Raw genomic sequence first — 17,109 nt, 5'->3', positions numbered from 1 at the left:
GAAGGGAGGGGAAATAGGATCTTCATACAGCACATAAGGCAAGGTGTGAAAACTGTTGTAAGACCTCAGGTACCATGAAAACATGGAGGAGGAAGCTGTCACCAGAGCCACCAAACTGCACCAACACCAGGGGCAGGGGTCATCGTTCACACTGTCGTCTACGTGAATGGTGTCTCCCACAGTTGTGCAGTGCTATGGTCATGGCAGAAGGGATAATAAAAGGCTTTCCAGAAGAGACAGCATTTGAGCAGGTCCATTTACTTGTAGAGTAACCATAAGCTTCATTTGCTCATCTGTAATTGGCATACTATTACTCACTTCACTGGGTAAGGAATCAAATAAACAAAGGTACACTACCTTTGTAGTACACTACCTGTGTCGAATGCATCCTCCATTTTTCCTTCCTTCCTTTATTTAAATGAGCTTCTACCATGTGTCAGACACTCTACCAGGCACTGTCTCTACAATGAAGGACAATGCACACCAGTTTGCCTTCATGAAACATATATAATAGAGACTATTCTATAACTAAGTACTCTACAGTGATAGGAGGAAGGTGGGCCACATAGAAGAATCAATGTGAGCAAAAGCAAAGGTGTGTCAAGAGAGCAACCAGTCATTCAGTTTTTCAGGAATGAGGAAGAAGGTTTTAGGGAGTTGTTACTCTTCAGTGGTTAAGTCTAACAAAGAGTAGGAAAACCACAGAGCAACAGCAAGGTAGGGGGTAGAGCAGAGTGGCAAACAGGTTGTATCTATTTTAGCAATTCTCATCATTGGTAATGGCTTCCTGGAAGGCCAGATTGAAAATGAACTCATAAATGTCAATGTCCATCACAGACACTGTAGGGGTTAGTTAGGGGTGATACGTGAGCAGCAGATTGGGCAATCTCTGTCTACACAAAATTAAGCACTGTCTTTGTAAAGAGTCACATCTGGAAGAATCTGTGTCATTTCCTCAGCACACACCTAGAGCACAAGAGCAGGACAGAAGACCCAGTGGGGGACACAGACCTATGACTAATGACCCAGCAGAAGGCCAAGAGATCAGAGGAACATAGGGTGGTGGTGACTGCTTTAATGAATTGGCTTAGTGTGGAATTCATGTTAGGCTGAGTCATGAAAATGGAGCCAACGAACTGGGAAAATGAAAAAGGTTGCATTTTGGAGGCAGAGTCCCGTGTTCAAATTACAGCTCTTGCAATTATTAGCTTCTTGTGCCATTTAATCTTTCTGAACCTTAGTTTCTCATGTTATTAATACTTACCTCATAGGGTTGTGGGAATGACTAAAATACACTGTAAAGTACCTAAAACACATTGGGTACTCAATTAACAGTACTTATCTTCCTCTTTTCCTGAAAGTAACAGTGGGTTGGGGTGGTGGTGGTCCATACATAGGAAATTGTGTAGGTCTACAGAAAAGGAAGGAGTTAGAAGGTAAATATCCAGTGTGGCTGGGCTGGGCAGCAAATAAAAATGACAAATGCCTAGAATTAAGAAGTCAGGGAGTGGTGAGATGAGAAACCACTGGTTTGGCTGGCTGGCTGGCTGTCCATGGGCATGGTCTTGTATGTTATGCAGAAAGATACAGGGAGAAATACAGAGTGGAACTCTGCTGGTGGAGTTCACAGCTCATTGGGAAGATCATTTTTAACCACAAATTATACTAAGTGTACCCAAGAATTAGGCACAAATGACATGAGAGACTTAGGGAACAGAGGATGACGTGAGGGAGAAATTGGGGAAAGTTTCACAGAAGCCTCAATGAGAGTTGCAGCAAAAAACATCGATTTTTTTTTTTTTCCAAATGCAGTAAAAGAAAAACATTCTTCTATGAAGAAGGGAAGAGTATGTGGAAGAGAAGTTAAGTGTGAAGAGTTTTAGGGGCCTTTTCAGTGAAGATGCCAAAATCATATAGGATTGCGGCAGGAATGAGGAAGATGGTGGGGGTGGGGGTGGGGGGAGGGGGGGTGGGGGAATGAGTCAGGTGATGAGGTCACCTATGATAACTTATTCTGCTTGTTGTTATTTTTATTTTCTTCAGATTGGTCTTAACGTTTTTTTAGCCAATCAAGAACAAAATAGATTCTTATCGTTAGATTCTTTTTGTTTCCAGCTTTTATTTAAATTCTAGTTAGTGAACATACCATGTAATATTGGTTTCAGGAGAATTCAGTGATTCATCACTTCCATGCAAAACCCAGTGCTCATCATAAGTGCCCTCAACACCCATCACCCATTTAACCCATCCACCACCCACCTCCCTCCCTCAACCCTGAGTTTGTTCTCTATTGTTAGGAGACGCTTATGATTGCCTTCCTCTCTTTTAACCCTAGTCAGTGAAACTAAACAAGCCTTTATCCTACATAGAAAACAATCTAATCAGGCAAATAAATATGCAGGAAACTGGAAATGTTATGGCCCATATGTAAACACCTGCCCAACTGAAAACTGGTAGGTGACATCCAGTGAATCGAGAGAAGTGCTTGACTCACAGATCAGAAAGCCAACTAGTTTTTAAAAGCTAGTACTGTCTTTAAAAACTTAAGTGAACTTAAAATCACTAAATTAACAGGAATTAAAATGAAATAAATACAAGAACTTGCACTGAATTTTAAAAAATCCTCTTTTGCTAACTTACTTTAGAACCGCCTCATTTTTAGTAAGTAAGTTGAAACATTTTTTTGTTTCATTTTCAGTATTTTTCTGTTTTGCAATCTTGAATGCTTGAAGCCTTCCCTTATAGTTAGGACCTCCCATCTACCAAACAGTATGTATGGGTTCAGCTTCACCTTTATAGTGGAGGTGGGTGGGGAGGGGGTGTACAGCTGATACGCCTTTCTTAAACACAGTTTGAGACACCCTTGTCTCAAGAGCTCTGGAAGTCCTTGGAGAATGACATCATCACTGAGGTGAATCATCTATAACGCATTCCACCTTGAAAAAGGAGAGGTACCTGAACGTAGCATGAGTTATACTGAATGAGGCAGAGGAGGCACCTGGAACGGGGTGCTTTGGAAAACCTGGGCACGGATCAGCTGCAGGAGGTCCCCTGCAGGGACCATCAGGAGACTGCAAAATATCCTTCAGAAATGACCCCACTAATGAGATCTTAGGATTCTCAGATTTATAATTCAGCAACCCAATTTCACAGGTATAGGAACTAAGCCACAGGAAAGCTATCAGCTGACCTCAATCTGCAATCTGAGCCAGGAAGGGAGCCAGAAATAAGAAACCCGTCTCCAACTCTACCCTGTTCATTTCTAAGCCCACTCAACTAAGCTGAGACACACTTTGGAGGATCATCTGAGGAATCACGATCATACTGTGGTCTAAAGAAGGAATGAAATAAAAACCAGTTGCAACCTCAAAATAGGTCCCTAAGCTGGAAGTCAGAAAGGTAGTTTTAAAATACACTTTTCCAATTCTTTTGAACTAAAATCAAATTTGAGACGCTGTAGGAAGGCAGTTGAAACAAAAGCTAATTTTGTTTAATGAACTAACCAGGAAGGCATTGTGAAAGTATTGTGCAACGAAATGCTTAGCTAATTACTGAGAGATCAAATAACTGTTACCATAGTTACTGCACACTGTTTTCCATAATAACTTTTATCGCTTCAATAAATCTTTGTGACGCAACAAATATAAAAAGTTTACTGTAACATGACTATAATGTTTTGGAAGGCACACGCTGATGACTGGCCTACTGAAGTTACCTTCCCATATTTGTCAGCAGACCAGGGGTGATACCCCATCTCGTTGACTCAATATTGAAATGTTTCAATGGCTCCTTTCATCAGAGTCTGTAAATTCCTCAAAAGTTGAATTTACCTGCTCTTGTCATTTAGCAGAAAAGTCAGAGGGCTCTTCCAGCACTACATCTTGTCTTTGGGAATAAAATTAACAGCAACTGTGTATGGAGCAGTAATTGTCAGTCTGCACTCTGGAATGGTGACATACGTCACCATCTGATCTTTTCCCACACAGCCGTGGGAGAAGGAGCCAGCCAATGTCACCCAGCTCCCTCTTGGAAGGCATTTCAACCCAGGTCTGTGTAGGTCCAAAGTCAATTCTCTATGCATCATACCACACAGCCATATATTTTTATATATACATATAAAACATATACATAGACATATATATATACACACAGAGGCAATTTCTATAATAATCGTTTTCTTACTGCTGGGTATAGTGTTCAGTTTGCACCAAAGTGCCATAGGAGACTCCCTGACATAATGACTGGCTGGTCTGTTGGCTGAAATGATGTCACTGCTCCATTGGAAAGTGGGCATTCCTTCCCTGGAGACACTGGAGTTAAGACTTGCTTATATTCCTATTCCTGGCCCCTCCCCGCCTCCACATAGGCAGGGCTGAGTCATTTGGCCACTTTCACTCCTTCCTGTATCTTGCCTGCCCTTTTCTGTATCTGAATGCTGAGATTTCTGAGTAAGTGAAATGGTAAACGTGATCTAATAAGTTAAGACTGACAATGAGCACAGAGTATGGGTGTGATAAGATAAAGGTAATGCAGATATAGAATCCAGCTCTGTCAATATGAGGCCGTGCAGCCTCAGGCAGGTGGCTCACTGAGTCTCTCACTGGGTTTGCCCATCTGGAAAATGGGGCAATAATCACCTACTAACACACAGGTATATTATGCAGACTAATTACTCAATGTTGTTGGGTTTTTTGAAGTTATGAAGTAGTAAGTATAATAACCATTATCAGGGTGAACTGTTAAAACAGAGGATTACAGAGTTGCTAAAAAGGACGAGTGAAAACCACTATGGGACGGGTATCCTACTGCAATAGAAGCAAGGATGCATCCTCCAGAACCCTGATGTAGAAACTCAGAGGCTCCTGCCTCTGAAACCGGATTCATACCTATTCAGCACTGTTCCAAAGGTCTCAGTTTCAGAGAGGCCAAAAGCCATTTATTTCATGCTTGGTTTCAAAGATGAACAGGTAAGGATTCATGTCCGGGACTGAATCAGCCTTGGATGACTCAGCTTCTGTAATCTCTCACAGGAGAGATAGCCAAAGGCTGACCCTTCTTCCACCCCTCACTCCCCATTCCCTGGGTATTTTGGCTGCAAACTTGTCCTTGACTCTGTCCTGTCTCTTTTTCTCCCTCCTATTTTTTTTCCATTCAGCCGGTTGCTGCTACCTCCCAAATATCTCTCGAATTCCTTCTCTCCATGACCACCTTACTAGTACCTTAAAAAGTCTTCCTGCCTTCAGTGTTCCCTTCTCCTTAAATCTGCCATTCTGCCCAAAATGTAACATGATGCAGATCATGATTTGCTTCTGTTTAAAACAATTCAATGTACACCAGTGCTTTCAGGATAAAATTCATATTCTTTAGCAAGTGACAAAGATTTGCATAAACTGTCTCCCATATACTGTTTCCAACTTCATTTTTTACTTCTCTCTTTATCATGCTCTCCTCACACTTTCTCTTCTCCCTCTGCTTACTGTTACTTAACATCTACTACTGCATCATATTGAAATATTTGTTCTTTGTAAAGATACCAGTCCTGAGGGGCCCTAAGGGTAGTGACTGGCATTTCCTTCAGCTTGGCATAAAGTGTCTATTTACTCAATAAATGTTAAGCGAATGACAGAATGCATTAACAAAGGCTTCCCGTGCACAGGTTAACCAGTTATGCTAACTTATTTTGTTGCGCTCTCAGCTTGGTAAAAGACTCTTGATCAATTAACGTGATTGTTTTTAACTATAGATGATGACGACAGTAACTAATTCAGGATGTCTTGTTATTAAGACCCAAGTGAATTAACTTATACTTTGTAATGCGGACCCAAGTGATTCAAGTTTGCCTTTCAGCTCTTAGATACAGTCAGATTCCATGAACTACTGCCAAGTAGTAAACACTCAAAGCATAAAACAAGAGTGTTAATGATTTTGTAGAAAGCTGTGATCATGGAATATTCACATCTATCAGAACTCTTGCTGTAAAAAACCTCCTCTTCCAAAGTTATGTCAGGGACAGGAAATAAATTAATCAAACAGTGAGCGAAATATGGAAGAATGCCATATTAGGATGGTATGGTTTTGTTTGCTCCACAGATAGAAAAAAAAAATGAAAGAAAACAGCATCTTACTTCCTTGCTCTGGAATGCTATATGTCCACATAAAAGCAAGTCAGCCACAGGTAAACCAGCTTCTCTTACTCAAAGTAAAAGAGCCAAATTAATATTAATCTATTTTGGGGAATGACCAAAGATAGTCTTTGTAAAAGAAGCTCGTATTTTGTGGAAATACAAAAGATCTCTTCCCAAGAATCTACCAGTTATATAAAAAAAAATCTTTGAAATTGATAAAACACCAGCGATTTAAATGTCATCTATTGAGTTAACTTCATTTTTAAAAAAAGATTTATTTATTTATTTATTCATGAGAGACAGACAGAGAGAGAGAGAGAGAGAGAGAGAGAGGCAGAAACATAGGCAGAGGGAGAAGCAGGCTCTCTGCAGGGAGCCCGATGCAGGACTGGATTCCAGATGCCGGGATCAGGCCCTGAGCCGAAGGCAGATGCTCAACCGCTGAGCCACCCAGGCGTCCCAATCAAGTTAACTTCATTTAAAGCTCACCCAGGGATCCCTGGGTGGTGCAGCGGTTTGGCGCCTGCCTTTGGCCCAGGGCGCGATCCTAGAGACCCGGGATTGAATCCCACGTTGGGCTCCCGGTGCATGAAGCCTGCTTCTCTCTCTGCCTGTGTGTGTCTCTGCCCCTCTCTCTGTGTGTGACTATCATAAATAAAAAAAAATTAAAAAAAAAAAAAAAGCTCACCCAATGGTCTTCTGATAGGATCACCTCTTATTTTAGCTTCTAACTTCTTGGCACCCTTCCTCTTCTTGGATTTCAATTTTTATTTTCTAAGCTCAAGACTACTCTTGTGATTACTCATTGGTTTTCATCTGCAGGCTCTGGCACTGCTGGCCACACCACTCCCGAAATCATTTCCTCCCTTGGCTCCTACCCTACTTTGGGATCTTGTACCTCTTCCATCACAGACCACCTCCTACACGGTTTCCTCCTCTTTCTAGCCAATGGGTGTGTGTGCATCTCAGCCCTCTGTTGTTCCTGCTAAAACTTCAACATTATATCAGTGGGCAACTTCCAAATAATTATTTTTAGCCTTCGTCTTTCTCTCAGTCCCAGGTCTGCATCTCCAACAACCGAAGGCATAGGTTTTTTTTTTTTTTTTTTTTTAAGATTTTATTTACTTATTCATGAGAGACACACACACAGAGAGAGGCAGAGACACAGGCAGAGGGAGAAGCAGGCTCCATGCAGGGAGCAATGTGGGACTCGATCCCGGGACTCCCAGATCACGCCCTGGGCCAAAGGCAGGCGCTAAACTGCTGAGCCACCCAGGGATCCCCTCGGAAGGCATAGTTTAATGGCTCATTCCGTATGTGGAACTTAATACACCATCTTCTCCTTCACTGCCAATCAGTTCCTTTTGTATTTGTTGGTAAAGATTGACTGTTTTCTTGGACATCCATGATAAAACCTTGAGGTCCCTTCTCTTTCCTTCTAATAACCAATATAAGGCCTGGTGACAAATGCCAATTTCCTCTGCCACTTATCTCACATTTCCTTACCCTTCTAATTGAATCAACCAAAAATAGTGCTCAAAATACTTCTTGTTTTTAACATACAAATCAGTACCGTCCCTGTCTCCAGTTTCTTCTCTTGCCTTCATAATGCTACCAGATTAAACTGTTTGTATATATAAACTTTTCTTGGTATCCACTTTGGTTTATATCAAAAGCTTCCTATAGTTTTGGTTATCACTTTTTTTTTTAAGATTTTTATTTATTTATTCATGAGAGACAGAGAGAGAGAGAGAGAGAGAGGGAGGCAGAAGCAGGCTCCATGCAGGGAGCCTGATGTGGGATTCGATCCCGGGACTCCAGGATCACGCCCCGGGCCGAAGGCAGGTGCTAAACTGCTGGGCCACCCAGGGATTCCCTGGTTATCACTTTTAAGACATCAATTTCCCAGCTCAGCATTCCACTCCCTCAGCAGTTTGGCCCTGACATTATAGTCTTACTTCTCACAATCTCTCATAAAAATACCCCATGGATGGAAGCCCCTATACACGTTTGTGCTCACTAGAGTAAGGCAACAAAGAAAACATGCTCATCTGGTCCTCAAATCAAATGTTCACTGCCTTTATTTATAAATCGGAGTTCTTACCTGATGAAATTCCCAGGGCCACGGTAACTCCTAACATCACTCCTCCTTCTCAATAGACACCAGTGCATAAGTAATTCAAAGGTATGTTTCCTTGCCCTCAACTCTCTTTACCTCTGGTAAGACTTACCTTTACGTGCAAAAAAAAAAAAAAAAAAAAAAAAACCCAAAAAACAAAATCACCACAAAACACTCCTAAGTCTATTACTGCTGTCTTTTCTTTAACCTTCCATTTTTAATCTCAAACTGCCAGTACTTTGTCTGTTTGCCACTCACCTGCTGACCCCACCAACAACAAGTATACTGGACCTGGCATTCTCAGGGATGCTTGTAAATTATTGAGAAGTAAGGCCAAGTACAAAGAAATTGGTTTGTTTTTCCCAACTAGATAGCAAGACCAACTAATTTTCTAAGCAGGACGCTTTAGAAAAACAAAATCTTCACAGAAAAAGATCATCTATACTTCCATATAGTCCTATGCACCCTCCTGCCATAGAAAGTGAACATGGGCAGTGCTTTTAATTCTTACTCATGGACTGTTCTCATTATCTAAGAATCTTCACTAAAGAGCAAAGTCTGTAGGAATTTTGAGTTTATGGGACATGATGCTAAATTCCTAGTTGCTATTCTAATCACTACAATTTGAGGGTGTTTAATTGTACAATTTGAGGGTGTTTAAAAAATAAAGTCTCTCTCCTCCAGCTCATGCAGAATTAGCTATCCTTGGGGTGCTTTGGGTTGATCAGCTGGGTAAGCGTCCGACTCTTGGTTTTGGCTCAGGTCATGGTCACAGGATTGTGAGATCGAGCCCCGTATTGGGTTCTGCACTGGGGTTGAGCCTGCTTAAGATTCTCTTTCTCTCTGCCCCCTGCTTTATCTCTTTCTTAAAAAAAAAAAAACAAAAAAAAGAATTAGCTATACTCAGAGGTTCTTAATTTGTATCGCAGAATTTAGCTCTAAGCAAGGTAGCAATTTCAAAGTATGCCCTTGAGATAAGATTCATCCAGAAATGTTTAGAAGTCAAATAACTTAAAAACAAGAGAGGGTACCTAAGAGCCATTTACTGAAAAAAATATGTGGAAAGCTCACCGTGAGGGTAATACAGAGACTCTCAAATAACAGGGTAAAAAAGCATAAGAAAATTTAAAGATTTAAAAAACAATAATAGACCAATAGATGTTCACAAAGATAATTAGGCGTTTTGAGTGGGGGCATGGTGGGTCAGAAAGAGGCAGAAAGCCTTGTTTCCAGGGCAGGCTCTGCTACCTACAGGTGTATGACCCAGGGCATCTATCTGGGAGGCAGGCTGGATGGATCCAGGGGGAGGTGACTGAGGCAGTGGCCTCAGGGGCAAACTGAAGAGGCTACAGAGAAATTCACCAATCAGAACAAACCATATTTTAATGCGATATTCCAAACATCAAAATTAATGCCCCCCCCAAATCCATGATGAACAAAGTAGAATTTTCAATTGTGACACCAATCCTGCACTTACTTCATACTTCACACCATATGCCTTACCTTAATCCTGGCCCTGTCAGATCCTGTAAATTTTGTGTAAATATTGCACAAAATGTTATTTATCCTGATTACTGAGTTTTTGGCAGTCCCTTCACCCTCGTTCCAGCCCTCCTCCTGGTCTGAGATTTGTCATTTGTGTAAAAGTAACACTGAAAACAAACAAAATCACTTTCACAGAGTTGTTGGGAAGATCAAATGAGATGCTTACAAATGTCAAGGTACTGGAGGAAGAAGTAAGGACATTTTTTAGTATTATTATTGCTTTAGGAAGACTTGGAAGAATCAATGAGGCAGAGAGATGGTGTAATAAAACTCTCAGAAAGTAACATGGCTGGTTGTCTCACTTCTCTTTTCTTTCCTGTGCCAATTCTCTCTGGGCCTTTTAGTCTCTTACGAAGTTCTGAAGTGGCAAGAACAGAACAGCAAGAACAGCCTGCACTTGCCCTGTTCTGTGCCATGCCCCACGGACAAGTGTCACTGGGTGCAACAGACACGGATGGGACTTGGCAGAGGAGACACCCAAGGTATCTTCTTGGAATATCAATGTTATCTATTCTCTTGAGGATTATTTTTTGAAAGGAATAAGAACAGAGCACAAAATCTAAAATAAAACAGCAAAGATCAGAAAAGAAACTCCAGGCCAAAAGACCTAAGAAGATGCTCAACATCACTAATCTTGAGGGAAATGTAAATCAAAACCACAAGATACCATTTTATTATACCTGTTGGAATGGGTACATTCGGAAAGACAAGGAATCACAAGCGTTGGTGAGGATGTGGCGCAAAAGGAACCCTGTGCACCACTGGCAGGAATGCAAACTGGTGGAATTATAGTGAAAAACAATATGGAGGCTCCTCAAAAAATTAAAAATAGAAATACCACAGGATCCAGTAATTCCAGTATTGGGTATTTACCCAAAGAAAACAAAACACTAATTTGAAAAGATATATGCACCTCTTTGTTTACTGTAGCATTATTTACAATAACCAAGACATGGAAGCAACCCAAATGTCCATTGATAGGTGGACAGATAAAGATGATGTGGTATATACATATATAAACAATGGAATGTTACTCAGCAATAAAAAAGAATGAGCTCTTGATGTTTGTGACAACATAAATGGACCTAGAGGATATTATACTAAGTGAAATAAGTCAGAGAAAGACAAGTACTATATGATTATATTTACATATGAAATCTAAAAAACGAAATGGAACAAACAAAAAAACAGAAACAGATCCATAAATACAGACTGATGGTTGCCAGAGGGGAGGGGAGTGGGAGGACGGGCAAAATTGGTGAATGGAAGAGGGAGATACAGGCTTCCAGTAATGGAATGAGTAAGTCACGAGAATAAAAGGTGCAGCACAAGGAATACAGTCAATGGTTTGTAATAGCATGGCATGGTGACAGATGGTGGCTATACTTGAGGTGAGCAAAGCATTATGTAGAGCTGTTGAATCACTATGTTGTACCCTTGAGACTAATGTAACATTGTGTGTCAATCATACCATAGCTCAACAAAACAAAAACTTATGAAAGAAAACAGAACAAGGAAACTTCAATGAAACTTCACAAATGTAGCAGGGCACTTTGGGTTGGTGCTTCAGACTTCCTGGGAATAAGTCACTTTCTCTTTTAGGGTCTACTCTAAGGAGAGATCTGGAGATCCTCATCATGGGGTATCCATCATAGTCCTAGTTATGCTTATCTATGTGTTCATTTGACAAAAACCCAGAACATCAATTATGTGCCAGACACTGGACATCTTGAGATGAATCAAGATGAATAGCCTCTGTTTTCAAGAAGCCATCTGGGATTATCACAGTATCAGAAGAACTCTATATGGTAGACTAAGGCTTTTATTTATTCAAAACATTTTTTTAAATTTTTTTCTTTTAATTTTTATTTATTTATGATAGTCACAGAGAGAGAGAGAAGCAGAGACACAGGCAGAGGGAGAAGCAGGTTCCATCCTGGGAGCTCGACGTGGGACTCAATCCCAGGTCTCCAGGATCATGCCCTGGGCCGAAGGCAGCACTAAACCGCTGAGCCACCCGGGCTGCCCTATTTAAAACATTTTTAGTGAGCCAGTCATTTGGCACTTTTCTAGGCACTCGGAGATAGCAATGAATAGAACACAATAATCTCTCTGTAATCTAGAGCTGGTATATGAGAGTAATTCTTGAGTTAGTCCATTACTGGGTTTGATTTAGAAAAGACTGGACCTCTTGTCTCATCTCAGACAAGGTTCATACTCCATCCCATCAGCATGATAGACCTAAAACCTAGCAGCACATCAAACATGAAACTGGAAGTAATTTTTTTTTTTTTTTTTTTTACTTTCCTCCTAAGATGCTCTGCAAAATGATCCAAAAGGGATACATGGGCATTCCAATATCTAAAAGAAAGGGATGCTGGAAACATTATAGGGCCAACTGGACATCTCTGTACAGATCCTTAAGACACTGCAATTAAGGCAAGATTTCTATTTGGCCACTTTGAAGACAGATGCCAACTCAATCCCTTAGGCTTCTCTCTGCCCACTTAGTTTGGACACCGAACCCATACTTAATGACTTAATGCAATATGTGGCTGGAATAATATTTTTGAAATAAGTTTTACCAGCTATAGATATCAATCCCCCAGCTACATCACTAGCAAGTCTCTGCCCCATGGATGGGAGGTAACATGGTTGTACATATGAAAAAATGGTTAAGTCTGTCCATCAGAAACGCACAGATCTAGTGCAAGAGAACAATAAAAATAGATTCATCCTTAATCCTGTCCAAAGAGGCAACATAATGGTCAAAACCACTGCCACAATCATTTGTCTTTAAGTAATGCCAGACAATTTTCAAATTTCTTTCAAAATTACTAATTCATTTGATTCTATCAAAGCTATGATGTAAGTAGGGTGAGCAAAATTATTTCAGAGATGAGGAACCAGTCACAGAATTGGTCTCGCTTAAAGTCAGACAGGTTACCAGTGAGTTTAAGGAAACAACTGGACTCCAGTTGTCATACTCATCCTATTATGCCAGCCTATGTAGCTATTAGCATTGGGCTCCCAAGTTTCAAAGTGCCTGGCACAGAACGGGCACACAGCCAGCTCTGGCTTTCTTATTTATCTCTGTTATCCCAATATCTAGAGCAACATCTGGTGAGTTAATAAGTGAACAATGAATAGATGAATAATAATGAATGGATGAATAAGTGACTGACAAGGCTAAAGGAAGGTTTGATTCACACTTTAGGTATACAGATGACAGCTTTCATAAAATTGCAAAAAACTGACTTCACAAATGCTTTTCGCAAGTTCCTAAATGGCTTTTATAACTGCCTTACCTGGCCAGCTTTAAACCAAAGTAGATGTTTTTCCCTGATCTATCTTCAAAGCTCAGCTTTAAATTCCTTGGTTTCATAAAATAAGAACTAAGTATCTGTTCTGAAAAAAAAAATATAGTGGTTCAGGCAAGTAAAAATTTAAAAGAGTTAAGTATTGATTAAATTCCCAGAATTAAAGATACTAATAAGAGTTATATTAAAATGCCTTATGTGTGATAAATCTCCAGTGAAAGTTTAGTTGCTGGTATTTCAAAAGCCACTCAAGTCATAAACCCAGTTGCATAAGAAGACTAATAGACACAGAAACCAAACTAAAAAAGTAAAAACCAGATGCTTCCATAAACAACAAAAGCCTTAGGACATTGGATCTAGACTGCATTTGAATATTTAAGTGAAGTTCCCTGGGTGAATAAAGTTGGGGTTCAGCCTGCATAAACTGGCTCTGCACATGATCCAGCACAAAAGTGACTGCCAATAAATGTCGCAGGATGAATCTGGATAATTCCACAGAAAAACACAGGTAAGAACATGATTCTGTGATCACTATGGAGTACTTTGGTTGATTCACAAAACCATGATTTTCTCTCCTTCTTCAATGAAATATAAACATCAGGATTTTCTTTTCCAGAGCTACTGAATAATTTTCTCTATGGGCTCTGTTCAACACACTGTGCTCCTCTGCACACACAGAATACAATCCTTTATCTGTGGGATGGTGTGCTCATGTTTTGTCTTAAAATAGCTGTGCTGTAGGGTATAGTGGAAATTAAAGAATTAAACCATGCTAGAAGAGGAAGTGGCTCACCAAGATCCAAATCTTCATTTTAGAAAAGAAATTCAAGCCCAGAAAGAGTGAATTATCCCTGGTTCAACATCTAAGAAGTGAAGGAGCCAGCAGGACTAGAATCCAGATATGCTGAGGAAAACCACTAGAAATGGTGGAGATGCACAAAAGTCAGTCATATGTTATATATATACGCAGACATATATATCATACTTAGCTCCAATGAATCAAAGCAACCTGTCCCAAACTGTAATCACTGTTTTTGCTACAGTGCTGTTTTGATGGAGTCCTGCTAGTCAGATGACTTCATCTTTAATTTTATCCTCTTGGTTCTATTCTGAAAAACGCTTTTTCAGATTGTGCTAACACCAGTGACTTAGCCCAAAGAGTCAGACTCTCCCAGGTGAAGTCACATGCGGAGGCCCGCTCCTTTCCACTACCTACTCTGACTTCCACAGAGAAATCTCTTCCCACATTCCTTGATTTGAAATCCAAACCAGAGACTAGTGTAGTAGGATGCATTCGAGCTTTGGTTTTGACACTGACTTTGGCCTCCAGGAAGCTGCTGACACTTTCTGGAACATTTTTAATCAATTATTTATTGAGCAACTTTCATGGCAAATATTATGTATCTGGCACTCAACTAGACTCTTTACATATGGTATAACAATAACAACTAATTTTCTGAAAGTGATGGTTACTCTGGGAACTTTATGATCTTGCTGAATCCTCTCAACTTTCCCCAAAGGATAGTACAATTATTATTTCTGTTTTATAAATAAGGAAACGAAGGCTTAGTTCTCACGTAATTCTTCCTATTTTACAGTAGAGGATCCAGAGGCTTAAAGAATCCTTACCCAGAACCTGTGTAACAAAACTAGCTTACCGAGTGGCTAGGAGGTGGCAGTGCCATGATATAAAACCGTGTCCAGATAAGTTAACCTTGAGTCCACCATGGCAGACACTGTGAGGTGCCTTCCAGATGCTCCTCAGGAATCAAATAGCCAGGATGCTTCTGGCAGCAAATTCTCTGCTCAGCCCCCTTTGGAGACCACTTTAGTTAAGGAGTCACCTTGCCCGAAACCATGCTCCTTCTGGGAATGACTGGCATCTGATGGCTGGTCAAAGAGATATAAAGGTCTGGTCTTATGTTCTCAACTTAGGAACAGCTCTGAAGGGCCATCCATCTTCAGAACTCCCTGCAGAGTCTGCTGATGCTTCTGGTTGGGACTGGATCATCAGTTTGACTTCCCCCTGCCCAAACCTGCTTTCCTTCCTTTCCCTTCCCTTCCACAAGTGTTGATCCCAAGAGCACTCCCTAGCAGACTTCTACATCCCAATCTCTAGCTCAGAACTGGCTTCCCAGAATACCCAACCTGTGACATCTGTGTGTGTGTGTGTGTGTTTTCCACTTTACCAGGTGCTGACTCCGTCGCTTCATCTCTAACAGATGAGGTTGGTTTAGTTAAGCCCAGTGTAGGTTTAGCTCCATAACTGCAGTGTGGCATTACTGAAAAAAGTGAAAAGTTACAAGATCTGATTTCTATTTTTATTTCAGCCACTTACAACCAGTATGAACTTAACCCCAGAGATTCACTTTCTAGTCTGTTAAATTGGAATAATATTATCTACCCTTTCTATCAGTTGTTGAAGGCATCCATTTACAAATGACAAAGCCTGTATTAATATAACCTGTATTTTCATGGATCATTACTGTTAAATTTGTGAGAGGAGCAAGAGCAGCAAGGAGTGAAATGCTGCTGTTCCCTAATTTGTGGAAACCTAACCAAGGCCCTTGGCACCCTACTGCAACGCCTGTGGCAGCCCTTGCCCAGAGGGAGCGGAGCCCTCATCTCAATCAGGTTCCACAATGTTACTATGAATATCGGAAGTCTGTCCCTGGGGGGTACAGGACTCTCACTTTCTCTTTACAAAGCTCTGTAAGAAGGCCAGAAGTTGGTTGGGACCACTGGTCAGTTGTGTCACTATAATGCCTCATATAAAAGATATGTCAGGTATTCTGTTCCAACCAAGTCACAAATAACCCTCTGGCCACCAAATCAAAGGAAATCACATCACCACTGCACATCCCCAACCTCTCTCCTTTACCCCAACCTCTCACTCCTTGGCATTTTCTCATCTGTGGCTTTTCTCATTCTTGATTCCTTTTCAGATCTTTTCTATATTGCCACTGGGAACCCTGATGTCATTATAAAAAGAAGAAAAACAAAACAAAAACCCCAAAGCAAATCATTCCCCAGCTTTACCCAGAGTGCTCAATCTCATTGCTGTAAATAAAACGTCGTTCTTCCTGGAGGCCCTGCTTCCTTCTCTGTGGAAACTGAAGATCATAGTTGAGACCACATATTTTTCCTCACTTCTGCCAATGGAGCCTGTTAAAGGGGGAGAGGGGGAGGGCATTCTCCTGGATAAAATCAAATGACTATGCAGACAGTTACTAGTACAAAACTATGGTTTTCAACATCAACTGGGCCTTCAGGGTCTCCTATCAATCCCTCTTGCCTATTGTAAGACAGTCTTTGTTTCCAATTCTCTAAAACATTATTCTAAACAAATCACTCTCTTCAGTACAACTATTAATCCTGCTCTGCTCCCTTTTCTCAGTGGACAAATCTATTTCACAGAAAAAAATTAAGTCCATCAACTATGATCTTCAATTTCCTGACCCACTCCTATAAAATTATGTACAACTATAACCATCCTTACTACATTCCTCCAATCTCAAAGGACTGCCCTTGGCTCCATACCCTTCTGTCTCCAAGTGAATGTTATTGCATGAATCCTATCTTCTTATTCTTCTCTTCAACCTCTTCCTTCTACTGCCATGAATAGCTTGGATTATAAAAGTATTTACATATTTCCCACCTACCCCACCTTCTCATGCTCTGTGCTCTTCTCCAGCTAGTCTCCATTCCAGTGGTTGTTTCATCTGTATATACTTCCTACCCTCCCACTCACTTGTCCATTGGGACCTGGCTTTGTCTAAAGTCAGAAATGACTTCTCATCTATGCCTATTTTACTGGCCTGGTTGTTTCCATTTGACATAAAGGATTTACTGCCTACTTGAAACTACTTTTTTGGTTCCCAAGACAACTCCTTCTTGGTTCTCCTGGAACTTCTTGCATCTTTCTTTTCCATCTCTTTTATGGGTTTCTTCTCCTTTGGCCATCTTTTAAATGTCAGGGTCCTATTCCCAGAATTTTATC

At 40.7% G+C, this 17,109-nt stretch overlaps 1 protein-coding gene across 7 annotated transcripts in view; it reads right to left on the bottom strand.

The window, feature by feature from the left end:
• NSMCE2 (NSE2 (MMS21) homolog, SMC5-SMC6 complex SUMO ligase) overlaps positions 1 to 17,109 on the bottom strand; it is a 214,300-nt gene that overhangs the window by 80,993 nt on the left and 116,198 nt on the right. For 4 of the 7 annotated variants that reach the window (XM_072774476.1, XM_072774478.1, XM_072774477.1 and 1 more), the window contains 2 exons: positions 16,149 to 16,274; positions 15,299 to 15,391 (listed from right to left, as the gene is read on the bottom strand). The exons of 2 other annotated variants lie outside the window; for them this stretch is intronic. In XM_072774476.1, the coding sequence (XP_072630577.1) occupies positions 15,299 to 15,391; positions 16,149 to 16,274 (219 nt within the window). The remainder of the gene's footprint in view (positions 1 to 15,298; positions 15,392 to 16,148; positions 16,275 to 17,109) is intronic. One more of the 7 variants, XM_072774479.1, reaches the window with a different exon arrangement.

The sequence above is a fragment of the Canis lupus genome, chromosome 14 (assembly GCF_048164855.1).
Source record: "Canis lupus baileyi chromosome 14, mCanLup2.hap1, whole genome shotgun sequence".
NCBI lineage: Eukaryota > Metazoa > Chordata > Mammalia > Carnivora > Canidae > Canis > Canis lupus.
The sequence above is the reverse complement of the archived record's forward strand: the minus strand, read 5'-3'. Positions and strand labels throughout refer to the sequence as shown.